General features: G+C 43.5%; 1 protein-coding gene across 1 annotated transcript; it reads left to right on the forward strand.

The window, feature by feature from the left end:
- The first annotated feature begins 15716 nt into the window (after positions 1-15716).
- Positions 15717-25963, forward strand: LOC145404887 (cyanophycinase-like). Its single transcript, XM_080276387.1, has 9 exons — positions 15717-15857; positions 16502-16663; positions 17791-17884; positions 19787-19916; positions 20694-20825; positions 21946-22042; positions 25177-25309; positions 25538-25691; positions 25807-25963. The coding sequence occupies exons 1-9, from the start codon at positions 15717-15719 to the stop codon at positions 25961-25963; spliced, it is 1200 nt and encodes a 399-aa protein (XP_080132513.1).
- The last annotated feature ends 1344 nt before the right edge of the window (positions 25964-27307 follow it).

Raw genomic sequence — 27307 nt, forward strand, 5'->3', positions numbered from 1 at the left:
GCTGCAAGGCTTGGTGGATGAGTTTGGGAGAGTGTGTAAGAAACGGAATCTAAAGGTGAATGTAGGGAAGAGTAAAGTGATGGTCTTTGAGGGAGGTGAAGTCAGCGAATGTACAGCGAGGTTGGATGGTGAGGAATTGGAAAATGTGAGTACGTTTAAGTACTTGGGTAGTGTGATGAGTAAGGATGGAGGTTTGGAGGGTGAAGTGCTTGAAAGGGTACAGCAGGGAAGAAAGGTTGCTGGTTCCTTGAAAGCAGTGATAAGAAACAGGGAAGTGAGCATGGTAGTGAAAAAGTTACTACATGACAGTATTGTGATACCAACTCTAACGTACGGAAGTGAAGCTTGGACGTTGTTGGAAGGACACAAGTCAAGAGTGAGAGCAGTGGAAATGAGTTATTTAAGAGGAGCCTGTGGAGTCACATGGAGAGACAGGCTGACGAATGAGGATATAAAGGAGCGTTGTGGTGTTGATGTGGATGTGATAGGAAGCATTATGAGGAACACACTGAGGTGGTTTGGCCATGTGGAGAGGATGGAGGGTGAAAGACTGACGAAGAGAGTGTATGTGAGTGAGGTGGAGGGGGAAAGAGGGAGGGGGAGGCCGAGGATGAGATGGAGGGATGGGGTGGAGAAGTATATGAGAGAGGGGGGTGTGAGCTGGGAGCAGGGGAGTGAAATGGCGGGGGACAGGGCGACTTGGAGGCGATTTGTTTGTGGCCACCCCAAACGGGATTGAGGCGTCTGGCAATAGATAGATAGATAGAAAAACAACTCTTCTCATGGGTAAAAATGCAATCATAAGTTTAAAAAGTATAAGAGAATGAAGAATAATTGCATGGAAAAGCAAGACTTTTTGCAGCTACTGAAAAGGCAAAAGTATAAGAGAATGCAAGAGCCACAAAGGTTTTTGTGGTATGAAAGTTGTATGACTATGCTGATCTGGGAGAAAACAGAAACTAAAGAGTTGGCACTGTACTTAGGGAAATTACCAATTATTACACTACTTCCAAGACGTCCAGGAAAGAACTTTACACAAGTGGATAAGGGGCTGTCAGATAACTTAGTGAGTCTGTAAAAACATAACAGAAACACTTTGGATGGTACTAAATGTGGATCCATTGGAACACATATTAATCAAGTTATCCAAAGACAGAACAAAGTGACTGTAAAGATGAATGAAATATTAAGTGAATAATTAATGAAAAACATAAAATACTATGACAGTGCTAAAAGTGAATGAACTACAGGGCACACTGACGAAGGCCATTCAATGGAACAAAGTGACTGTGAAGCTGAACACTTAAGTGAAAAATTCATATGCTGGATTGCAAAAGGTTGAGTTGAAAAGCTGCAGCAATAAGATAAAAGTGCCAGGAACTCTACAACCAATAACAGGATGTAAGAATGCAGTATTAGTATGAGAATAAGCAGAACATGGCCGTACACCTCGACATACCACAATTTTGGGAATTTTATAAGGAAAACTGATATGGGACCAGAGCCCACTAGAATTTTACCCCCTTATAACTCAACAATAGGCTATGTACAGTACATTCTCAATGATACCTCACAATGCACCTACATTCCACACCATGCACACCTCTCCCCTTTCTCCCTAGACATTGCATTCTGTTCGCCCAGACTTTCACTCATCATCACCCGGTGGACTGAACTCAACTCCCTTCAGATCACCTCCTTGTCATTATCATCATAAGAATACACTCCATACCATAGAAATCACACATCGCACACAGAAACAACAAGCAGACTGCAAAATTCGCTGAAGAAACAGAATACCACTTCAACACACTAAACAGCATACCCATCATCAACACTGACTGAACATTACAACACTTAGCATCACATTTAATGCAGCCATACACCATATTCCATGAGGAAACAGAAGACACTACAACCTAAACTGAACACCAGACACTGCTCACCTCATAAAACAAATTGCCTCAAACACAACTACCCTCTCCCACATATGCAAGACACCATCACATGGCTTCAACTGTTCAACAACAATGTAAAAACAAATTTAGCAAAGAAAACAAAAAACTGCAAAGCCTGTGTAATAACACTCAACCACTCCACAGACCCCTCTTGGCTGTACAAAACACTTAACAGAATCACTAACAAGCATCTCCAAGACCCATGTTCCCATCACCTCCAACACCAAACACATTCCTTCTTACAACGAACAAGCACACATACTCGTGAACCACAATGCAAACACACCTTACACCAACACGGACTGCATATGAAAAAAAAATCTTCACTGTGTAGGCAGTCCTTTCCACTTCACCACAACTTTAAGTTATTATTCAGCACACTACTGTCTTGTAAGCACAATAAAAACAATGTTTAGCACAAGTAAAGACAACAACAACATAGAAGATAATAAATGTCAATAAATAACACTGAAAGGAAACCTCAGAAACAGCAAAGATACCGGTAATATACCTTTCGACATGAAAACTTGATACCAATGGGTTCAGCATATTTTAATTATATTCTAAACAAACTAGAAACAGTATTAAGCATGAGCTTAAGGTAATAACAGCAAAGAAAGATAAAAAGGTCAGCATATAATGTTGATCTACATATACAAACCATTTAGACAAGAATATATATTACCATTACACCAGTAAAAGCATGTAGTATGCTACATAAGCTCTTTTCATTGCTGGTATAACCCCAAGCTCACCCGGACATCAATGCACATACACTGTAAAAGAATAAATAATTAGTAAGGATTATATTAAATCACTGAACTACTCACCGGACATTATTTTATGTTTTAAATACATGAAACCATTGAATTGTATACAAGGAATATGAGTTTTTGAAGCTGCAGCTTGTTTGATTATCCTAATTTTCCCAGCTTTTCCTGATATCAATTGCCTAGGGAGCATGTGGAGTTTAGAGAGAGAGACAGACAGACAGACAAATGAAGTGAAGGAGCACTGTACTGTTGCAATGGGTGTGCTGGGAAGTACCTGCAGATAGTTAGGCCACATGGAGAGAATGGAGAGTGAGAGACTGACCAGAGAGAGTATCTAAGTGTGATGGAGAGGGGACGGGGAGGCAGAGGGGAACTAAGAATGAGATGGAAGGATGGAATGGAGAGGTATATGAGGGGAAATGGAGGTACAAGTTGGACAGGGCTGCCTGATGGGATAAGACAGGGTGACATGGAGGTAATTTGTTTGTGACCGCCCTCTTCCAGCACGGTATGAAGGCATCTGAATACACACAGATAGACAGATGGGCAGACCATGTTCATGTGAGAAAAAAAAGTTGCATCAGGCAATCCTGTATGGCTGTGACATATACAAACTGAATTCACATTCAAGGAGCTTCAAGTGTATATTAATTCAGCACCATTTTTAAAGTCATGCTTCAGAATTTTCATAATTAAGAAAAAACACCATTTCACCTCTAATAATTAATGGTCACTTTCATCATGGAAAAATTAGGCCAAAATTAATACATGTGGTTATTCTTATCGGCAGAGACTAGCAACTATAAAAAATAAATTATCTTATTTTCTTAAAATATGGACTTTACTTCATAAATTATTATTCCCAAAAGGATAGACAGCACCTTCAATCACATTTTAAAATTTTACTGTACATGTGAATAAGAATTCTAATATGATCTACAGTAATCTTAAAAAGACAGACAGCTACCATCCAGTGTCATCATTCTTCTTCTGCACTTTGCTGGCAGTGTGGGAATCTTGGTAAAATTACTGGGGCCGCTCAGAAATGATGTGTTGCCAGGTCAGTGTAGCAGCGTCAGCTGTAGTTGTGGTTACAGGTCCATCATTCTCACATGCCTGAAGTAGGATGCCAGTGTATTAACCCTCCAACAGATAGAAGCATCTGAACAAAATCATCTAGTGTCAGACTACAGAAAGTAACTAAGTGAGCTAACAGCAGTAAAATGGTTCCTCGAGGTACAGCACATTCTTGACATGTCGCCTTGTTTCTTTTGTTCCTTTTTGCTACCTTACTCTAAAGACTTGGAAATGCTTTGCTGATAATGCCGGGCTGTATAAAAGATCAAACATCCACTCAAGATAGACATATGTTAAAAATACTCCAGCTCTTGGTTACAATATCCAGCACATTAATAACTCATGGGAGGACACACAGTCTTGTGGGAATTCCAAGTTGTATCAGAGAATCAATGATCCACTCAGAGACACCCTTAAGTCTGCCAAACAACCTGCATCCCACAATGTTAGTGTATTCAGTAACAAGAAAATATGAGCTCTGAAATCATGCTCAAAAGCTGAGGGGGGAGAGGGAGATGCTTGATCCGTGGGTACTATTCCAAAATTACACCTAAGAGATAAAATTTTATGTTCACCATTTGATCTACACAATTTTAATCAATTCCTCTTCTATACACGTCCATCGAAGATGTAATTTTTAGTACTTAGAAATAACCAGTGGGGGGTGTCCAGTTCCTAACTCCATCCATTACAGCATCTGTGTTAAAATTAAGTGTTAGGATTGATTAAGCCAGGTTAGGTTAGGTTAGTTCATTTAAACTCCCCCCCACTTCCTTACTTACAAAATACATAAAAAGGCATTAACAATGGATGCTTACAGAAGATTATTGTGCTCAGAACTGCATAAAAGTTCAGTACTGAGCATACCGTATTAATTTTGGTGTTTGTTGATTGGGTACGATTCTGAAATTATGCAGCAGCTGCATCATTTTTAACCCAGCTTCGACTGCATCAGACTTTAAAAATAAGTTTTTCCATTAAGGTGGAAAAATGTTATTATTCTTAAAGTTAAGCATACAGTCATATTTTAAAAAAGGTCTGGCTCCCACTACCAGATCTAAATCAGGAACAGTATTTCTGCCCATGAAATTGTGCATATAGTATTTTGTGGCATCTTAACAGCCAAGCACCTTTTAATGGTAGTACATCCAACTGCAGGTAATTCATTGATGTCTTTGACAAGTACCTTTCTGACAATGCCTGTGGTAAGTAAGACTGTAAATTGTTCATGACTACACGTTGCCTGATTTACCCTCGCCCTCGGCATCAGTAGCTCTCCTAGCTCATGTGAGCATAATCGTAATACACCTTTCCACAGCTTTGAAATCCAGAAGATGTGAACCTTTTGTGGAGAACGAACAAACAACAAGCTTTTCACTAACTATAAGGTTTACCGTAACTGGTAGTTTTTCCTACATAATCCAGTCGGCCACAGTTGCACCCGTTTGACAGTGGACTCGTGCATCTAAACATTCTGGATTATTAGTTGGCCCTAAACTCTGGGTTGTAGCTATATTCATAAAATTAATTGTGCCTGTATCAAGCTCAAAAATACATTCATATTCATGGATGGAGAACAAGATAAGATCGATAAAGATTTGACGTACATACACGACGCATTTCAGCGGACGCGGGCGAAATGCGACTGCGGGTCTGGCACCTGTCTGACTGCAAAAGGTCTAGAAGGTAATCTGTTTTCCTGCCCTTCCTTGGAAACCCGGAAGACTCCGCACGAACACCAGCCATTTTCCTCCCCGCGGCTGCTGTGGAGAGGAAGGCAAATTTTAACGCACAAAAGGAAATCCCTTCTCCGCCTCCTCCTCGTGCTTCTTCTTCTTCTTTATGGAGTTTAGCTACCCAGCGAAAACCGAGAAATAACCTCACTCCTCCCTTGCTGGCGAGATATTGACTCATCTAGAGGATTCAAAATTCAATCCTGATATACACCTTGGAAGAATTTCGCACAAAGTCAACTCAAGACCATTGATTCTAGGGTCTAAAATGGTCTTCAGGTCGCAAACTTTCTACGTTTGGTGTTTTGTGTTTTCAGTTTCGGCTTCTTGCTTTTCGGCTCAGATTATAAGGAAGTTATATTATTAATATTGTAATTTACCTGATGAAAAAATAATTTAATTAAATATAAGGGGCGTTTTAGTATCTCATTTTTAGTATTACGCAACATTTTTTTTTTCAAGTTATCGGATCTTGCAACTTTCATTTCTGAGGTTCATTTATGTTTATACAGCGTTCTTAAATATGGAAATTGAGATGTTAGTGGAATTGATGGGGTGAGTGTTTCTTTGTAGTTGGAAAATTGAAAGCCATCAAATACAAGAGACTAGTTACGAAGGAAGGTTGTTTACTCGGGAGAAAAAATGATTTCGACGTGATTTAGAAATGGCCAGGAAATATCTCCCTAATAAAAAACTTCCTTTTCTAAATATGTAGGCAAAATCTTTCCATTCGAACAATTCATGGCGCTGTGATATATTTCAGTTTATTTTTATTATTTTTTATATACGATATCGCTAAGGCAAAGCTTGAACGAGAAAAGCAAATTTGGCAAATAAAGATTGAAAGAGTATCATTAACACAGTAGAGCAATGATACAAAGCGGCATAAAAAAAAAAAAAATGGGCTTACACGGAAGTACATAAGAAAGGGGTGGAGAAAGTGGCTCTAGGAATAGAGTAAATAGCAGGATGACATGGTGGGCTAAGGAAACTAGAGAAAATGGTGAGCATGACGCCAAATCAATAGGGTGAGCCATGAAGAATTATTGATATAAACTTGCAAGTACTTAAACGGGGGTCCCACAGTGATATAAAAACATGTTAATAATTATGATACCTATGAGAATAAAAATTTACCCTCCATCAGCTAATAATACTAGAAATGATTATGGCATTCAGCACTGTACCTTATCATTTCATCTAAAATGCGAGGCCTATTCATCATCGTCATCATCATCATCATCACCATCACAATCACCATTAATTATCAATCCTCCTCCTCCATCTCATCATCATCATCATTATCATCATCATGTTCTCCTCCTCCTCTTCCTCCTCCTCCTCCTCCTCATCATCATCATCATCATCATCATCATCATCATCATCATCATCATCATCATCATCGCCATCATCATCAACATCATCATCACAGTCATCATTAATTATCAATCCTCCTCCTCCTCCTCCTCATCATCATCATCATCATCATCATCATCAACAATCCTCCCCTCCTCCTCCGTCTCCTCCGTCTCCTCCTCCTTCTCCTCCTCATCATCATCGCCATCATCATCATCATCATCATCATCGCCATCATCATCATCACCATCATCATCAATCCTCCCCCTCCTCCTCCTTCTCCTCCTCCTTCTCATCATCATCATCATCACCATCATCATCAATCCTCCCCCTCCTCCTCCTCCTCCTCCTTCTCCTCCTCCTCCTCATCATCATCATCATCATCATCGGTGTCACGAGATAAAATCCAGTAAAGAGAAGAGAAATAATAATAATAATAAAAAAAAAAAACAGAATTATAAATACCGTCAGTAACAAGGGTAACAGCCATATTTATAAAGAATCATAGTTACTTACACTGCATATTTAGCCTGTCGAAAAATAAATGTGGAAGGAATTTGAATATATATTAACCTTTTAATTTATTGGGGTCTGAGGGCGGTATTCTCGTCTGTTAAGGAAGCTCCCTAACACCTCTTCCTTAGCGATTTATATTTGGCTTAGGTCCGTTACTATATTCTTGTGTTATTCATGCCACCTATGTCGACATTAAAATATATTGGGGTCAAAAAGAAGAAGAAAAAAGAGGATGTTAATGGGTAGTTCTGAAAATAAATCGCCAAGCGATAGGAGTTAGGGTGCTTCTTTTACCAGCGAGAAAGAGTCTAAATATGACAACCAAACAGCATCTCACGGTCAAAACATCTCCACTGCTCTTTATCAGCTGCCACCGTCAAGTAATTCATCTAAGTGAGTCATAGTAGCTTGAGTATTAAATAAAACTCATTGGTAACACTTTATCCATACGATGTGAATAACCAGGTGTTGTTCAGATCACTTGTACACTATTTCATCATTACTTGTGCACTGTTTTATCATCAAGGACTTTTTTTTTCTTTTCAGCTCTTTGGGAACGTAGAGGGTAGTGGCTACGCTGAAGTCCACACATTTAGGTGAAGTTGGGTTAGGTTAGGTTAGGTTGGTTTGAGCTGGCTTGGGTTGGGTTAGGGTAGGGTAGGGAAGAATAGAGTAGGTTAGGTTGGATTGGGCTGGGTTAGGGTAGGGTAGGGTAGGGTGCGGTAGGGTAGGGTAGGGTAGGGTAGGGTAGGGTATGGCAGGTAAGGTTAGGGTAGGCTTGGAGGAATGAAGAGTGACTTGCTCATGAATGGCGTTATACGTTCTGGTGCAAGGATTATACTTTTTCGGTACCATGACCTTGATTGACTGATTGTGTGTGTGTGTGTGTGTGTGTGTGTGTGTGTGTGTGTGTGTGTGTGTGTGTGTGTGTGTGTGTGTGTGTGTGTGTGTGTGTGTGTGTGTGTGTGTGTGTGTGTGTGTGTGTGTGTGTGTGTGTGTGTGTGTGTGTGTGTGTGTGTGTGTGTGTGTGTGTGTGTGTGTGTGTGTGTGTGTGTGTGTGTGTGTGTGTGTGTGTGTGTGTGTGTGTGTGTGTGTGTGTGTGTGTGTGTGTGTGTGTGTGTGTGTGTGTGTGTGTGTGTGTGTGTGTGTGTGTGTGTGTGTGTGTGTGTGTGTGTGTGTGTGTGTGTGTGTGTGTGTGTGTGTGTGTGTGTGTGTGTGTGTGTGTGTGTGTGTGTGTGTGTGTGTGTGTGTGTGTGTGTGTGTGTGTGTGTGTGTGTGTGTGTGTGTGTGTGTGTGTGTGTGTGTGTGTGTGTGTGTGTGTGTGTGTGTGTGTGTGTGTGTGTGTGTGTGTGTGTGTGTGTGTGTGTGTGTGTGTGTGTGTGTGTGTGTGTGTGTGTGTGTGTGTGTGTGTGTGTGTGTGTGTGTGTGTGTGTGTGTGTGTGTGTGTGTGTGTGTGTGTGTGTGTGTGTGTGTGTGTGTGTGTGTGTGTGTGTGTGTGTGTGTGTGTGTGTGTGTGTGTGTGTGTGTGTGTGTGTGTGTGTGTGTGTGTGTGTGTGTGTGTGTGTGTGTGTGTGTGTGTGTGTGTGTGTGTGTGTGTGTGTGTGTGTGTGTGTGTGTGTGTGTGTGTGTGTGTGTGTGTGTGTGTGTGTGTGTGTGTGTGTGTGTGTGTGTGTGTGTGTGTGTGTGTGTGTGTGTGTGTGTGTGTGTGTGTGTGTGTGTGTGTGTGTGTGTGTGTGTGTGTGTGTGTGTGTGTGTGTGTGTGTGTGTGTGTGTGTGTGTGTGTGTGTGTGTGTGTGTGTGTGTGTGTGTGTGTGTGTGTGTGTGTGTGTGTGTGTGTGTGTGTGTGTGTGTGTGTGTGTGTGTGTGTGTGTTTTTGTGTGTGTGTGTGTGTGTGTGTGTGTGTGTGTGTGTGTGTGTGTGTGTGTGTGTGTGTGTGTGTGTGTGTGTGTGTGTAGCTTTCAATCCCTTCCCTCTCCGACCCCCCTCCCGAAATCCGTGCCTGAAGAGAACAGATATTTTGCACATTTATAGTTGTTGATGGACTTCCACAAGACTCTGATAAATTCAAAAATATTATCGATTGTAAAAAGCCAATTTCACTCATTTATTTTGTATGTGTGTAATCATAAATACATATATGTTTGTCCATACATCTCGCGCAAGTTTGTTCCGTAAGCTTGCCCATCATGAGCCGCGGTAGCGCCGCGCCGAACGTGTCAGGCCTTTAGACCTCAGATAGACAAGAAATTAGCACGTCTAGTGGCTGATAAGGATGTGTAATCGTCATGGTATTTTAGTTCAGTCAGATTTGTGAGAGAGGACATTACACAATCAATGAGACAGTCTAAAACAAAACTTCGCGCGTCATGCAACCCGGGTCATGCATCTGGTTGGAGGGGTGAGAGAATTACCAGCTGTCGGTGTAAGAAATAGCTTGTCTCATCCCATTGCGTTAGTTGAGAGGTATTTAAGTGTGTATATATCAATGAACTCTGCTACAATGAGTGTTTTGAAATGGAAGAGTCATGGAGGAAAGCTGTAGAAGGAGGGAAAAAATGAAAATACTTGTACTAACATATTATTACGTCGATTTAAATGTCTCTCCCAGTTGTGTTTAATTCCAGGCCCAGATGATCAGCAAACACACACGCTATGCATCCCACCCCCTGAAGCACCGGTGTAGGGATGACAGGAATAGAGGACAAGGGAGAGGGATGAGAAGGTAAGATATAAGTGTAGGGATGGAAGAGATAGTTGGGAAACGAGGGGGATCAGAGGATAAGAGATGGGTGTAGGAGTGGGGGAGATAGTTGAAGAGCTGGCAGACAAGGTAAGAGATGGAGAGACAGTTGAGAAGTCAGACAAGGGATGGGTGTAGGTATGGTGGGAGATATTTAAGATGGAAGACAAGATATAGATAAAGGGATGAGGATAGTTGAGAAAGGTGAGATATAGGAAGGTAAGAGACAGACGCGGGGATAGTAACAGAGAGCTAAGAAATGAGACGGGAGAACAGATGGATGCTGGGATGGGGAAGATAATTGTGAAGAAAGGAGGAGGATAAGAAGGTAAGAAATAGTTGAGGAGATGAGGGAGGGTAAGAGATAGGAGGAGGGATAGGGAGAGATAGGTAACAAGGGAGGGGGAAAGGGGGAAAGAAAAGATCATCGTTGCTCATCACATCGCCTGGGAAGCTGAGGTGTGGTGTGTGATAAACCTATTTTACTTCAGCCCCCACCTCTCATCCCCACGCTCACCCCCTTCACTCCTCACCCTGCCCCCACCTCTCACCCTTACCTCCACCCCACCAGTCCCCACCCCCTCCACTCTTAACTCCCTCCCACGCCCCACTCCCATTACTTCTTGCACTATCATCTGAGACCTGCAAGGTGTTTAGTCTAATTGTGTACTCCTGCATAACTCCCTTCCCCCTCCTTCCCCTTCTCTACTCTTTCATTCCCTCGCCCTATTCCTTCTTTCCCATTCCTCTCCTCCTCGTTCCTTTCTCCTCCTCTCCTTCCCCTTCCTCACTCCTTCATCTCTTCCCTCCCTCCTACCCTTCCTTTCCCCTCCTCTCTTTCTCCATTCTCTCCTCCTTCCTTCCTTCTCCCTACCTCACTACCTTTCCTCTACCCCTCCATGCCTCTCTTCTTTACTCCCTACTTCCTCTCACTATCCCATTTTTTTCCTTCCAAACCTGCCACTCCTCATTCTATTTCAGACTATAATTAATCCCATTATAAATAAGATTTAGACAATTTTTCTATACCGCACTGTGTTCTTTCTTTTTCCTGTCAGCATACTCGTCCACTAAAGTAAGGAAAGTTCAATAATCTTTTAGTTTGTTTTCTCTCGTATCGATTCATTGTTTACGTTCCTGCCATTATGCTAAATACCCGGAACAATCCATAAGCGATCAATCAGGAGACACCCCAAGTAAAAATTAATCGGAGGGATTGGTGGGTGAGAGAGAGCCTTCCTTTGTGTGTGTGTGTGTGTGTGTGTGTGTGTGTGTGTGTGTGTGTGTGTGTGTGTGTGTGTGTGTGTGTGTGTGTGTGTATTACCTATTTGTATTTACCTATTTGTAGTAAACAGGAATTGAGCAATGCTCGTGTTGTCCTGTCTCCATATCCACATTTATCAAGTCTACCTTTACACACATGAATGTTTTTCTCATGCATCACCTCTTTGTCTAAGTCGTTCCAAATATTTAAGTATTTACCTAATATACCTAATTGTGATATACACGGAATGTACTATGCTCGTGGGTTTCCGTCGCTGTTTCTCAGTAAGTCGAATTTAGCTTTAAACTCGTTTAAGTTTTTAGACTGGACGATCTCTTTGTCCAGGCTATTCCATAAGTCTATACTTCTGTAAGGAAAGCTATATTTCTTGATATCCTTCAAGCAGCTTGACTTTTTCAATTTCATTCCGTGTCCTCTTGTTGCTCTCTTATCCCATACAAACAGATCTTCTTTGTCAATTTTATCTACTCCCACCATGGTCCTGAACACCGCAATCATGTCTCCCCTCTTTCTCCTTTCCTCTAACGAAGGCAAATCCAGTTTTTCCAGCCTCTCTCTGTATGACAGGTCTGTCAGACTGGGGACCATCTTGGTTGCTGTTCTTTGTATTCTCTCAATCTTGTTTATATCTTTCTTTTTGTGTGGGGACCACACTACCGCTGCATATTCTAACCTGGGGCGGATCATGGCCACTATCAATTTTTTCATCATTTCCTCATCCATATAATGAAATACTACTCTTATGTTAGTCAAGAGTTTATAAGTCTCTCCAACTATCTTGTTAATGTGCTTTTCTGGTGACAAACTATCTTGGACCAGCACTCCCAAATCTTTCTCTTCTCTCCTTTTTGTGATTAATTCATTACCCAAAAAATAATTCAGTGATGGTCTCCTGGTACTTTTACCCATTTCCAATATTTTACATTTCTTTACATTAAATTTCATTTCACACGTCCGGCTCCAATTGTGTATCCTATCCAAATCCTCCTGCAGTATTTTACAATCCTCCTCAACCTCTATCTTCCTCAAGATCTTTACATCATCAGCAAACAGACTTGCATAACTGTTCACTCCATCTACCATATCATTTACGTAAATCAGGAACATTACTGGCGCCAACACTGAGCCTTGAGGGACTCCACTTGTTACTTCCCTCCATCCAGACATCTTTTCCTTTATTACTGTCCTCATTTGTCTGTCTCTCAAAAAGTCTCTCATCCATTCCAGAAGTTTCCCCTTAAGTCCTCCTATATATTCTAGTTTCCACATTAGTCTCTTATGAGGTACCTTGTCAAAGGCCTTCTCTAAGTCTAAGTACACACAATCCACCCAACCATCTCTCTCCTGTACCACATCAATCGTTCTTGAGTAAAAGCTCAACAAGTTAGAAACACATGACCTTCCACTTCTGAATCCAAACTGACATTCAGCCAAAATATTAATTTCTTCCAGATATTTTATCCATCTGTCTTTCAGGATTCTCTCACACAATTTTGCGACCATGCTGGTTAGAGACACTGGTCTATAATTCAGGGGTTCTTCCCTGTTTCCTCCCTTGTAAATTGGTACCACATTTGCCCTCTTCCATTCTTTTGGCACTTTCCCCTCATCCAGTGAGCATACGATTAAGCTGTGAATTTTATCCGCCAGTTGTTCTCTGCATTCCTTCAGTACCCAATTAGAAATTCCATCAGGTCCTGGGGCTTTCATCTTGAGTTTCCAGTAATTTATACACTTCCTGTACCTCCACTTTTATATCTTTCATCACCGGAACATTTCTGATCACTCCCTCCCCTCCCACAAGCTCCTTTTCTTTAGTGAAAACTGACTGGAAACGTTTGTTCATTATTTCTGCTTGCATTGCCGCATCCTTAAAGACCTCTCCTTCTACTTTCAGTTTGGTGATTCCTCTCTTTTGTTTCAGTTTGCCATTAACAAATCTATAAAACAGTTTGGGTTCATCCTTGCATTTGTCAATTATACCTTTTTCAAAATTCCTTTCTTCTTCTCTACGTATTCTTGTGTATTCATTTCTTGTTCTTTTATATTCTTCCTTTGTTCTGTCGTTACCTCTCTTTCTCCAATTGTTCCACGCCTTATCTCTCTCTTTTTTTGCTATCATACACCTTCTATTAAACCACTCCTTTTTCCTGTTTTCTTTCTCTCTTACTCTTGGTACAAATTTTTCCACTCCCAAATTATAGAGGTCTAGAAAGATATCCCACTTCCTCTGTATCTCTCTTGTTTCTCTGAATTTTCTCCAATCCGCATTTTCAAAAAAGTTTCTCAATCCTGTAAAATTTGCTTTCCCAAAGTTGTATCCTCCCTGTCTATGAAGCTCGTCTCTTGGCCCGACGTTTCCTATTAACATCTGGAACTCAATGACCACGTGATCACTTTTTCCCAAAGGACAGAGATATTCCAATGATTCTATTACATCGGGTTCTTTGGTGAACAGTAAATCTAACCTTGCTGGTGTGTCCTCACCTCGAAACCGTGTCTCTTCTTTGACTCATTGCGTCATCACATTATTCATTATTATATTTAATAACATAGTGCCCCACGAATCCTCGCCTCCTCCCGAGTACCATTCCTCCCAGTTCACCTCTTTACAATTAAAGTCACCCACCAAAATTATATTATTGCTTTTCTCAATTATTTTTTGCAAGTAGCTAGCCATATCTGACAACATCTCATGGTATTCGTCATCCTTCCATGCTCTCGTCTTTGGGGGAACATACACTACCGCCATATCTCTCTTAACATTCTCTCCAGTTTCTAATTTCATATATATCACTTCAACCCTGCCTTCTCCCATTTCCACAATATCTACATTTATGTTGTTCTTCACTGCTATCATCACTCCTCCTCCCTTTTTTTCTTTTCTGTCTTTTCTCCACAGTTTGTATTTACCATCTCCCAAATGAACATCAATATCTTCTCTTAATTTGGTCTCTACAAAGCACATGACATCAGGTTCATGTTCTCTCAAGAAATCATTAATTTCGATCCTTGTCGATATGAAACCATCAACATTAGTATATATCACCTTCAAATTATTTTTGACATTTTTAATACCCTCTTCTCTCCTACTCTCTGTCCGTACCACTTCCTCAACTTCTAATCTTTCACAACCATCCCCCCTAGTTTCCCTCACTTCTGTTTCCTTAAATACCATTTCCTTACTTTCATATCCAATACTCTCCAAAAAAAAGTATTACATTCTTCCTCTGTCCTCTTATCATTTTTTTCCTTTACTTCTTCCTTTAATGATTTTAAAACTTCTCTTTCTTCTTCATTCAGATCTTTTCTTATTATAATATTTTCCATCCCCGCCTCTTTGCCTAATTTCCAGGTCACTTTAAGTATCTCATTTATTACACTTTCTGATGTAAACTTGACTCTCATTGGTCTTGTTTCCCCTTTCTTATAAGGCCCTATCCTCCTTACTTCCTCAATTTCTTTTACTCACTTGTCTCCCTCGGGGTCAATCCAGGTTCGCGTCTCTCTCTCTCGTGTGTGTGTGTGTGTGTGTGTGTGTGTGTGTGTGTGTGTGTGTGCGTGAAAAACAACTTCAACCTGCAGCCCACTGGATATGAGCCTGGGACCAAACAACAACAACAGCAGCACCCTTTCCTCCTCCCCAACCCCCAATATCTATGTACTTTCCTCCCTCTCCCATTCCCCCTTCCCCTTCCCCCCTCCCTTCCCCCTTCCCTATATAAACACTAGTATTTGTCTGTGTGCGTGTGCCTAGTAGTGGTGGTACTGACTCTCTCCTTTCTTAAGTAAGTCTTTTCCTCTTGCTATCGTCCTCTTTACTTAACCCTTTCTCTATTACAACACTGAAACGTAGGCTCGTGTTCTGGAAGGCTTCTTAGTTCCTGATTCTAAGCGATTCATTTTGCTTACTACACCTTAACATTAATTTCGATATACTGTAGTTTGCATTAATTACACACAAGAGGATAATGAATTGTAATCGAAGGAATATATAGCTAAGAAGAAGATGCCACGAAAATTCAAGTGCCACTTAAAATGCAACTCACAGTCTTACACAGCAATGCAACACAATCATACACAGCCCTGGGACAGTCTTAGGTTACACAGCACAGTCTTCCGGAACATGCAAAACAAACTTCAACTTAAAAAAAAAACAGCACATATTAACACGTCCTAACCAAACTTATCTATTTTTCCCTACCCTAATCTTACCTAATATAACCTATCCTATCCTAACCTGACCTAACCTAACCTAATCTAACACCGCCGTACAGCATGCGTGGCGTCCGTGTGTTTGTGGTGGCGGTGTGTGTGCTGGGGGTGGTGGTGCGGGGCGGGGCGGGGGACCTGGTTCTGGCTGGGGGCGCCCTGGCAGACGATAACCAGGCTGTGTATGGCAAGATTGTGGACCTGGCCGTGAGTATGACCGTTGACCTGCCAGTGAGTAAGACCTGACCGAGCAGTGAGTAAGATTATTAACCTGGCTCTGAGTTACCCTAAAATTAGTGTCATTTCCTTCCACTACGCTCCACTCCCTTAGCCATTATCTGTTTCTCCCTTCCACTACTATCCACTCCCTTCCCAGCCTCTTCCACTCTCCCTCCACTCCCTACCCAGCCTCTTCCACTCTCCCTCCACTCCCTAACCAGACTCTTTTATTCCTTCTTCCCTCCGCCCCTCTCCTCCTTTCCAACCTCCTCTCTATCCTCTCCTCCTCTCCATCTTCTCTCGAACCCCCTCCATCTACCCTCCACCAATCTCCCTCCTCTCTCCACCTCTCCATCTTCTCTCCAACCCTTCCCTATCCTCTCCACCTCCATCTTCATTCCACCCTCTCCATCTCCTCTCACCTTCTATCTCTCCATCTTTCCATCTTGTCCCCAGCTCTCCATCGTCTGTCCACCCCCCCATCTTCGCTCCACCAATCTACTCTCTCCACCAATCTCCACCTCTCCATCTTCTCTCTAAGCCCTTCCCCAACCTCCCCATTCCTCTCCACCTCTTCGCCTTCTCTCCAACCCCTCCCCCATCCTCTCCATCCTTCTCCATTTCTCCACCAGGGCGGGGTAGGGGTGGCCAACATTGGTATCATCACCACCTCGTCAGCAGACCCTCTCGACTCGGCCCTTTTCTATCAGGACCTCTTCGTCAACACCTACGGGGCTGCCACGGCTACTTGGATACCCGTTACCGAGACCAGTGGTAATGCAGACACGCAGGAGGTCAGTAAAAAAAAAAAAAGGAGATAGGTAGGTAAGTAGATAGATAGGTAAGTAGGAAGATAGATAAATAGATAGGCAGGTAGGTTAGGTAGGTATGTAGGTAGGTAGACAGAGTAAAAAAGGTAGATAGGTAGGAAGGTAGACAGGCAGGTAAGTAGGCAGGTAGTTAGGTAGGTAGGTAGGTAGGTAAGTAGGCAGATAGACAGATAGGTAGGTACGTAGGAAGGTAGGTAGATGGATAAATAGGTTGGTAGGAAGAGAGAGAGAGAGAGAGAGAGAGAGAGAGAGAGAGAGAGAGTATATCCTAAACTTAATAAAAGTCTGAGATAAATAAAACGAACTTAAGCTAACATGTTCAGAGAGAGAGAGAGAGAGAGAGAGAGAGAGAGAGGGGCGCCTTCACGTGGTGGCACTGATATGACGTGGCTGAGGAGCTACCCTGTTTAATGTCCCTCAATACCCTCCCTATCCACCAAGCGAAGGATGGTGAATTCGGGGAGATGGGCAACTTCGGCCTGCAGTCCATGGGTTCACGTTTAGATAATCTTGGGGTTGCAATTATTACCCAGGCTAGTAGAGGATAATTTTATTTATTTATTTATTTTATTTATATATTTTGAGTAAGGGAAAATTTTTGGAGTGCAGAAAAAGGCTGATTAACCTTCGAATTTCCCCAAACTTTCTCACCTAATTAAAACAGTTTGAATTTCACCTCAGTATGCCTTATAATAGGTTTTTCTCAATATCTAGGGTCTAGGAAAAGTGTTATGTAGATCTAGAATTTATCGTAATCTGTTTGTAAAGGCGGTATGTGAGTTACGAGATGAGGTGCAAGGCTGGATAACTCTGTGAACATCTACAGTATCTTTTTTTCTTTTTTCTCACTTTAAGGAAGCGAAAATTCTCTTCCTTTTGCAGTGCCCTCCCTCCCCGTAGCTCAATGCCGGAATATGACAAAATTAAGGATGAACACGCTTTCCAGAGAACTTCTTCGTGACTAGCATTACATACTAGGGTCAATCTAATGCTACAGCCAAGCATTCAAGATGGAGAGGTGGCAGTTTTGAGCAGAGTTAGAAAAATCAAACCGTGACCTGTTTTTGTGGTGACCTGGCTTGTCCCTCCAGATTTACGACCTGGTGATGGGTCAGTCGGGTCTCTTCTTCGGAGGGGGTGACCAGGCGCGGATCATGACAGCGTGGCGGCGATCGGACGGCACAGGTCAGTCCAGGTCGGGTCAGGTAGCTTTAGGGGATCTCGAAGACTTTTACCAATGTTAGCTCACTTTAGGTTTGAATTTCGTATCTTATTCCCCTATCTATCTATCTATCTATCTATAGCCCGATGCCCTAATCCCGCAAAGGGTGGCCGCAGACAAAAACGCCTCCAAGTCGCTCTGTCACCCACCATTTGACTGCCCTGCCCCCCAACTCACTCCCCCCCTCCCTCATATACCTCTCAACTCCATCCCTCCACCTCATCCTCGGTCTCCCCCTCCCTCTTCCCCCCGTCCACTTCACACACATACCTACCACTACAAAAATTTTCTTTAGTCACTGTCTGAATCGTACCTTCCATCACGCTCAAGAGTAACTATGGCTGACGTAAGCAAGGTTATCTCCTCCTGAAGTGCTAAATGCTTCCACACTCGGTAGTTCTCTATAAAGGAACAGCCTCCTAGCCCTTAAGAGGAGAGAGCAAGACGTAAACACTGCATCTCACCCACACTGGAGCGGTCCTATCCTTCACTAACATCAATATGAGATAAGTGTGAGTGGAAAAAGGCTATGAGTCAGAAAAATCAGGACCATCACACTGAACTGATTAAAACTAGAGTGTAATAATTTCTTCCTACATTGAAACAGGGATGTGAGATTGTAGGGCATGAGAAAAGACGGGCATAAGAGCAGTGGAAATGTTAAAAAATCGAGAAATAGAAATGACACTGTTAAGGAATGTATGTGGAGTGCCAGGGTAATAAACAAAGTGATCCGCGAAAGATGGAGAACAGGGAAATACTGAAATAGTGAGGTAGAAGAGAGTGTACTTGGATAATACAGTCATCTGGAGAGAGAATGGATGGATAGAGAGTGATGAAACGGGTATATGAGGGCGAGTTTGAGGGAGGGAGGAAGCGCTGTATGCAGAAAAAAAGAAGATATATATTGCGGTGGTGGAAAGGGCATATGTGGGTATTTGAAGGAGGGAAGAGGGGCTGTATGCAGAAAAAAGGTGGATTTATATTGCAGTGATAAAACGGGCATATGTTAGTGAGTTTGAAGGAGGGAGGAGGTGTTGTATGCAAAGAAAAGGTGGATTTATATTGCTAGTAAGTGCGTGTGAGAAAGCTAAAATATGGTACCTGATAATGCTAAGAGACTGGCAGGTACTTGAGGTGGTTGTGATGTGGTATGAACAGAGGAACGCATGATGAGGGTTTGGTATCCCATTTTTCACTTGATGGTAGACAGAATAACTTATCTTGATTGTGTATGTGAACAGCATTTAAAATATACCCTACCCTACCCTTCCCACCTTACCCATCCTACCCTACCCCACCCTACCATACCCTGCCCTGCTTGATACAACTCTGTCTCATTCCCACCTTACCCTACTCTACCCTACCTTACCCTACCCACCTTACTCTACCCTACCTTACCCACCCTACCCTATCTCATACTATCCCACCATACCCTATCCTATCACACCCCACCCTACCCTACCCTACCGCATCCCACCCTACCCTATCCTACACTAACCCACCACACCCTATCCTACCTTACCCTACCTTACTCTACCCTGCCCTACCCTACCGCACCCCACCCTACCCTATCCTACACTAACCCACCACACCTTATCCTACCTTACCCTACCTTACCCTACCCTGCCCTACCCTACCGCACCCCACCCTACCCTATCCTACAATAACCCACCACACCCTATCCTACCTTACCGCACCCCACCCTACCCTACCCTACCCTACCCCACCATTCCCTACCCTGCCCTACCCTACCCTATCCCACACTAACCCACCACACCCTACCCTACTTTACCCTACCTTACCCTACCCTGCCCTACCCTACCGCACCTTACCCTACCCTACTCTGCCCTACCCTACCACAGATACCCTGGGCCTCTCTGCTATCCGTGCCATGGAGGCGGGGGGCGGGGTGGTGAGCGTCAGCAGCGCTGGGGCGGCGTGCCAGGGGTCCGGCCCCATGATTGAGGGGGGACTGTCCTACCAGGCGTTGAGGTGAGTGTGTGTGTGTGTGTGTGTGTGTGTGTGTGTGTGTGTGTGTGTGTGTGTGTGTGTGTGTGTGTGTAATTCACCGGGTCGGTCAGGATCACTTGATGGTCGTGATCGTCAGCTTTTTACCCTCCCGGAAGGGAGCTGAGAGCTCATATAGTCCGATCTAAGGGCAAGGCTGTGACCTTCACACACGTCCCCTTGCTCAAGGGGAACAGTAACCACCCACTTCGTCAGTGAAACTTTTCGCAACCTGAGCGAGGCACGAACTCACGTCCACCAGTTGGCAAGCGAGAACGTTACCACTGTTTGTGTGTGAGGGGGGACTATCATACCTGACGTTGAGGTGAGAGACAGAGTGTGTGTGTGTGTGTGTGTGTGTGTGAGACCGAGGAGGGGACTATCACACCAGGCGTTGAGGTGAGTGTGTGTGTGTGTGTGTGTGTGTGTGTGTGTGTGTGTACGTGTCAAAGAGAGAGAGAGTGAGGTATGGGTGTTGATATGTGGTGTGCTCAATACTAAGAATTATATAGGAATGGCATGTGTTCAGTGCTTATTCACCCTCCCCCTGATTCTCTCTCTCTCTCTCTCTCTCTCTCTCTCTCTCTCTCTCTCTCTCATAATCATTCTTCTTTCCCCTCCCTATCTCCCTCTTCACTTCTCATCTCTTTTTTCATCTTACACCCACTCCCCTCAGCTCCTCCTCCTCCTCCTCCTCCTTCTTCTCCTCCTCCTCCTCCTCCTCCTTCTTCTCCTCCTCCTTGAGCTCCTATGACCCCCCAGGTACGGTGCCTACCCCGGGGGCTACAATCCTGACTACCCCGATGACCTCTGCTACGACGAGCTAGGGGGACTGGGGCTGCTTCAGGACTACATCGTTGACACACACTTCTCGGAGCGTGGACGTGAGGGCAGGTGGGTGTTGGCAGAGAGGGTGTTGGTAGTAGAGGGGGCAGGGAGGGTGTTGGTAGTAGAGCTGGTCGCTGTGGGTGTTGGTAAACCTTGGAGGTTGGTGGTGGGTGGTGGTAAGGAGGGTGGTGGTAATGGTGGGTGTTGGCAGTGGTGTGTGTTGGTAAGGGTGGGTGTTGGTAGTGGGTGTTGGTAACGGTGGGTGGTGCTAGTTGTGGGTGTTGGTAATGATGGTGGTGGTAGTGATGGTAGTGGTGGGTGGCGATAGTGTTGGTGGTAGCGGAGGGGTGTTGGTAGTAATGTTTATAGTGACAACAGTGGGTGGTGGTAGTGCCAATAGTGGGTGTTTGTAGTGGGAAGTGTTGGTAATGATTGTGAGTACTGCTAGTTGACGGAACTGAGATGTTGGCAGCTGGTGTCAGTTTGGAAGTAGGCAGTACCACACTCATTCCTCCACATACTCATCTTACCCACACACAGACAAACTCACGCTGCCATCACATACATCAAAAGTCACCCTCAGCCCACACACTCATCACGCAAGACTCAACACACGCACACTCAGAAGCACAATAGACTCACCCTGCCTGCACAGACTCATCAAACTCACCCTTCGCCCACACACTCCTCTAACTCACCCACACACTCAGTACATTCATCCTTCACCCATTCATCAAACTCACCCACTCACTCAAGACACTCATTCTTTACCTATCCTCACTCACTCATCAAATTCACCTATCCCCACATTCCACACATTCACTATACCTCCCACAGACTCATCCCTCATACTCACAGACTCACTAATCTTATCAAAATTCTTCTTCTCAATACCCACACCATCCCCCAAACTCACCAAATTAACCCCTCACTCACACACTCACCATACTCATCCAAATCAGTCCCTATCTAACTCATCCTGCCTCACAGACTCATCAAGTTCATCATAATTATTCATATGACTCATCTTTGACTCACTGACTATTTAAATTCATCAAAAATATTCATCTGACTCATCTCTGACTCAACACGCTCATCAAACTCATCAAATTTAGCCCTCATCTAACTCATTCCTACCGCACAGACTCATCACCACTTCCTCACAGACTCACCCTTCCTCCCACAGGCTGATTGAACTCATCCTGGACACCAAGTTTGGCGGGAAGGGCGTGGGATTGGATGAAAACACTGCTATCCACATCGACCCAACCGGCCAGGCCACGGTGGGTGTTGTGGTGTGTTGTGGTGTTATTGTAAGGTGTTCTGGTATTATGGTGTTGTGTTGTGGTGTTCTGGTATTTTGTGGTGTTGTATTGTGGTGTTGTGGTAGTGCTGTGGTGTTAGTGTAAGGTGTTGTGTGAGGTTTGAGAGAGGGCGAAGAAGCCGATCATGTGTTAGTAATGTCGGCACAAATCTTTGAACTTAAGCTGAATACTGTCATTACTTTCTTACCTACCTACCTACCCACATACCTACCTACCTGCTAATTAGCTACCTACTTACCTACCAACTAACCCACATACCTCTTTACCTACTTACTTATTAGCTATCTACTTACCAACCCACATACCTTTCTACACACCTACTTACCAACTAACTCCTCCGTTTACATTGCTTCCCACTCACCACGCAATTACCCACTTACCCACCCATCTACCTACCTGCCTACCTACCTACCCACCTACCTACTTACCTACCTACCTATCCACATACCCATCTGTCATATTTTTAAGGTATACTGTAGTGAGCCCTTTTTAACGCGACAACGTTACTAAGGTATGGGATATAACAAAACCAACGACAACGAAAGAAATCTGTGAACATTTATATGCAAAAACAAAATTATGAAGAAAACAGAGAGAGAGAGAGAGAGAGAGAGAGAGAGAGAGAGAGAGAGAGAGAGAGAGAGATTCTTAGATACACACACTACAAGAACGAAAACATGCACAGGCCCGTTCACAGGAGGGTGGAGATGGGGAGGGGGTTTATGTGCACTTCACTCTTTCGTAGACTACCTCCACTTTCACTCAGCACTTAAGCATCATCACTTCAGCATAATATATTAATGTACTGTAGGTAACTTGCACGAAAAAGTTAAAATAAGAGACATAGGGGGCTTGCTTAGATGGTATTTGCAGTAACATTCGTATATACTTGTCTGTTGGTACTGGTTCAAATAAACACCACATATTGTTACGTTACCATATAAATGAGTTTTAAGCACTGTTGTTATCAGTGTTAGATGCTTAATGGGAAAAAAAGAGAGGGGGGGGGACATTAATTCCTCTGCCTTGTACTCCTGAAAAATCCTGTACATGGTCCGCGTCAACATAGTCTCACTTCTTACCGTAATTATCACCACCGACACGCTGCACCAGACGCCTCCATGTCCCTCCAACTTCTCAGCAACTCCAGCGACGCACACACACGCAAATGGACGCAAATAAACGGTCGCAGCGCCGTGAATAGCCCGCATGAACAAGCGGGACACGGAAAGACGCCACCCACGCAAGCAGCAAAACATACTCTGCCGGCTTCCCTCCCCTGGTTACCTCACGTCCGCACATCACACAGTTGACAGATTGTAATTTTGGCGCGGGGGACGTGAGATATCTAGCTTTGCATCTAACGAAAACGATTCTATGGCGTGTTGGATTATCATTCATTCATTCATTGCCAGACGCCATGTATCCCAAACGGGGTGGAAAAGGGCTTAGAGTTAATTGTTTTACAGGGAGGGGCATTATTATACTGTTGGATAATGTATGTTTGGGTAGTAGATTTTTAAAGTAGAATTCAGTCTCGTATATCGGATTAGCGAAGGCGAATTTAAACGAAGGAAACAATCGGTCGGCGTCAGTGTGGACCAGTACCGATGATGCCGGCACGAGATCAGCCACTTTACAACCTCTCTGCATAATAAAACTTCCCATCCCCACCTCCTTATGCCGCACATTAAGCTACATTCCTTTCATATAGGGTCTTTCTTGTACCATTTCCTTGCGTATTTATTTGGTATACCACACGCAAATATTATGTTGTTATGTTACCTGCGTCACTATGAGATGACTATATTTTGTGAACACTTTACCGGGACCCGAATTCTCGTCGGTTAAGGAAGCTCCCTAACACCTCTTCCTAAGCGATTTATTTAGCACTCATTATTTTTCCCTTTCTGATTCATTTTTAAATCGTTCAGATACCGCCACACTCACCGTAAATAACATACAAATTTTAGGTGCATACACTGGGTTGGATAGGGATGGATTATGCAGTACTAGATCATAAACATGCGTGGTTTTGGATGGAGATTGGATTGTGTGCGCTCCCTCCCTTCCTCCCTCTCTCTCTCTCTCTCTCTCTGGGCATACGTGTGGTGTTGAGGTGGTTTGTGGGGATTGTGGTCATGGAGATATATGTAAGGTTGAAAGGTTTCTAATGTTTCTTATCCATTTTAGTTTATTATTATTATTATTATTATTATTATTATTATTATTACTTTTATTATTATTATTATTATTACTATTATTATAATTATTTATTAATTATTATTTTTGTATTTATTGTTGTCATCGTCGTTACTATTATTATTATTATTATTATTACTACAGTATCATCATCATTAGTAGTAGTAGTAGTAGTAGAACGATAGTAATAGTAGCAGTCACAGAGTGTGCAGTGAGGTTGGATGGTGAGGATATGGAGAATGTGAGTGCATTCAAGTACTTGGGTAGTGTGATGAGTAAGGATGGAACTTTGGGGGATGAAGTACGTGAAAGGGTACAGCAGGGAAGAAAGGTTGTTGGTACACTGAAAGCAGTCATGAGAAATAGGGAGGTGAGTATGGAAGTTAAGAAGTCACTGCATGATGGTATTGTGATCCCTACCCTGACGTATGGAAGCGAGGCGTGGACATTGCAAGAGGGGAACAAGTCAAGAGTGAGAGCAGTGGAAATGAGTTACTTGAGAGGAGCATGTGGAGTGACGTGGAGGGACAGGTTGACGAATGAAGAAGTGAAGGAACGTTGTGGGGTAGATGTGGATGTGGTTGAAAAGATTAGGAGAAATACACTGAGGTGGTTTGGACATGTGGAGAGAATGGAGAATGAAAGACTGACTAAGAGGGTGTATGTAGGTGAAGTGGAGGGAGGGAGAGGGAGGGGTAGACCGAGGATGAGGTGGAGGGATGGAGTTGAGAGGTATATGAGGGAGGGGGGGGTGAGTTGGGGGGAGGGGAGTCAAATGGGTGACAGAGTGACTTGGAGGCGTTTTGTCTGCGGCCACCCTTTGCGGGATTAGGGCGTCGGGCTATAGATAGATAGATAGACTAATCTCTCTTCATCTCTTTACCCTACAGGTGTTGGGCAATGCAGGTGGGGCGTTGGTGGTGGATCTGAGTGAGGTGGAGGAGGTGACGGGGGAGTACACCCGCCTCAACAACGCCAGGGTGTCCTTCTACTCCGAGGGCGACACCTTCCACCTCTACACAGGTTAGTTACCCACCTGCAATGTCGCCCTCATCGTTATTATTATTGTTATTATTATTATTATTATTATTATTATTATTATTATTATTATCATTATTATTATTGTTGTTGTTGTTGTCGTTATTATTATAATTATTATTATTATTATTGCTACTACTACTACTACTACTACTACTACTACTACAATACTACTACTACTACTACTACTAACCAGCCCAAACACATACACAGATGCATACACCAAGGCGACATGGAAAGACGACTTAACAGGGAAAGAATACTTCCAAGATGCCCCAGCGTCTTCCAACATCTTCTCCTCGCCCGACGCCAGCCCGCGGGAGTACGGCGTCTTCAGGGAGATGGCCACGCAGCTCTGGGACTCCAAGTAAGGACAGTGGGAGCAATTTCGCGGTGTCCCGTTGCACGCGATTCATTTTGCATCCCTGTAACCGAATGATTTTTTTCCTCTAACCCTCGTCTCCTTTTTCCTCCTTCCTCAGACCAGCCTCCTCTGGCCATGAGACGTTCGAACGCCGCCCTACCTTTCTGGTGACCCTGCGTAAGTCTGATGGTGTGGGTTACGGCGGGTACTCCCCCTCCACCTCAGCATGGACCATCTCATACCACCGTTTAGCTGTTGATATAGACTACAATTAGCTCTCTACTCTCCTTTCACTCTCTACCTCTCTTTCCTGCTCTTTTTGTCTCCCTTTTTCTTACCTCTCCTCTTTTCTTAACTCTTCTCCTTTGTACACTTTCCTTCTCTCTTCTACTACCTTAAAATATTCATCTCTAGCTATCCTTGTCTCATCCTTCCCAATATACAATAACAGTCCCACTTGCTTATTAATTTCCTTCAATTTACTCACTAACTAAATTTACATACAAACAGACGCAGCTAGACTTATTTTCTATGTTCCTTATGGGCAAAAATTACTTGAGATTTGGACTCGTGTGTGTGTGTGTGTGTGTGTGTGTGTGTGTGTGTGTGTGTGTGTGTGAGAGAGAGAGAGAGAGAGAGAGAGAGAGAGAGAGAGAGAGAGAGAGAGAGACTAGATTAGGGTGATGGGTACGATGCTGCACTTGATTCATGAAATTTCAAACAAGGGTTCTAAGAGAGAGACATGCTTGAGCCCGGGGAGTGATTTTGGAATATAGTTTTAGGCGAAGTGGCTGATCTGTCGAAGTCTAGAAGCGACTGAGTTAAAGTTATTATGAATTAAATGAAAGAAAAAAACGCTCTTCCTTATATCAGTATGACGTGAGGAAGAAACAAGAAAAATGACACTAACAGGAGAGCAAAGAAACAGGATATATACTTGAAAAATGTAACTGGTGACAGAAATCACGCGAGGGACAACAAACCTAAAAGCAGTCTGGGAGAGGATGTGTGAAGGAAGTTTGTCAAATATCACCGTTTTAGTGGCCATTTTCACTGCAATTTAACTGGCTGTAACTGTAGAACAAGGAGGAGGAAGGAAGAGAGGAAATAGGAAGAGACGGTGGAGACAGACAGCCGAGGGAGATAAAGGAAGGTGCAGAAGGGACCCGCTAGGTGGCAGGCGAGCGGCGCGCGGATCAATATACATTTACCGAGGACTCGTCGGCCGCCCAGCCCTAAAACTCCTTTCCCTGTGTATCCCTGTGTCATTTGCGGTGCCCTGGTGGTTTATGCGTCTCCTGGGGGCTACGTAGGCTAGCTAGATCTTGAGGGAACATCGTAAGGTAAGCCTGGGCCCTGTCTCTGCCCTACACAATTCATTTTACACTTCGTACTCACTAAAGTACTGTAGTTGCCTAGGATTTAAGGTTGCTGGGCGATACTAGTTTGTTTACAGTTATAGCCTGGTTATTTTGGCCCTGGTTCTCAGCTTGAGGTCTATTTTCGTAGCGAGAAGGGTGGGACGTAACCTCTCTCATTTCCTCGAGTTTTTTCGCAGACGATTCGAAACTCCTTGACATTTAGCCTCGGGAGAATGAAATTATCACTCCACGAAAATT

The sequence above is a fragment of the Coenobita brevimanus genome, chromosome 65 (genome assembly GCF_032717465.1).
Source record: "Coenobita brevimanus isolate Jiangsu-jjx chromosome 65, ASM3271746v2, whole genome shotgun sequence".
Classification (NCBI taxonomy): Eukaryota; Metazoa; Arthropoda; class Malacostraca; order Decapoda; family Coenobitidae; genus Coenobita; species Coenobita brevimanus.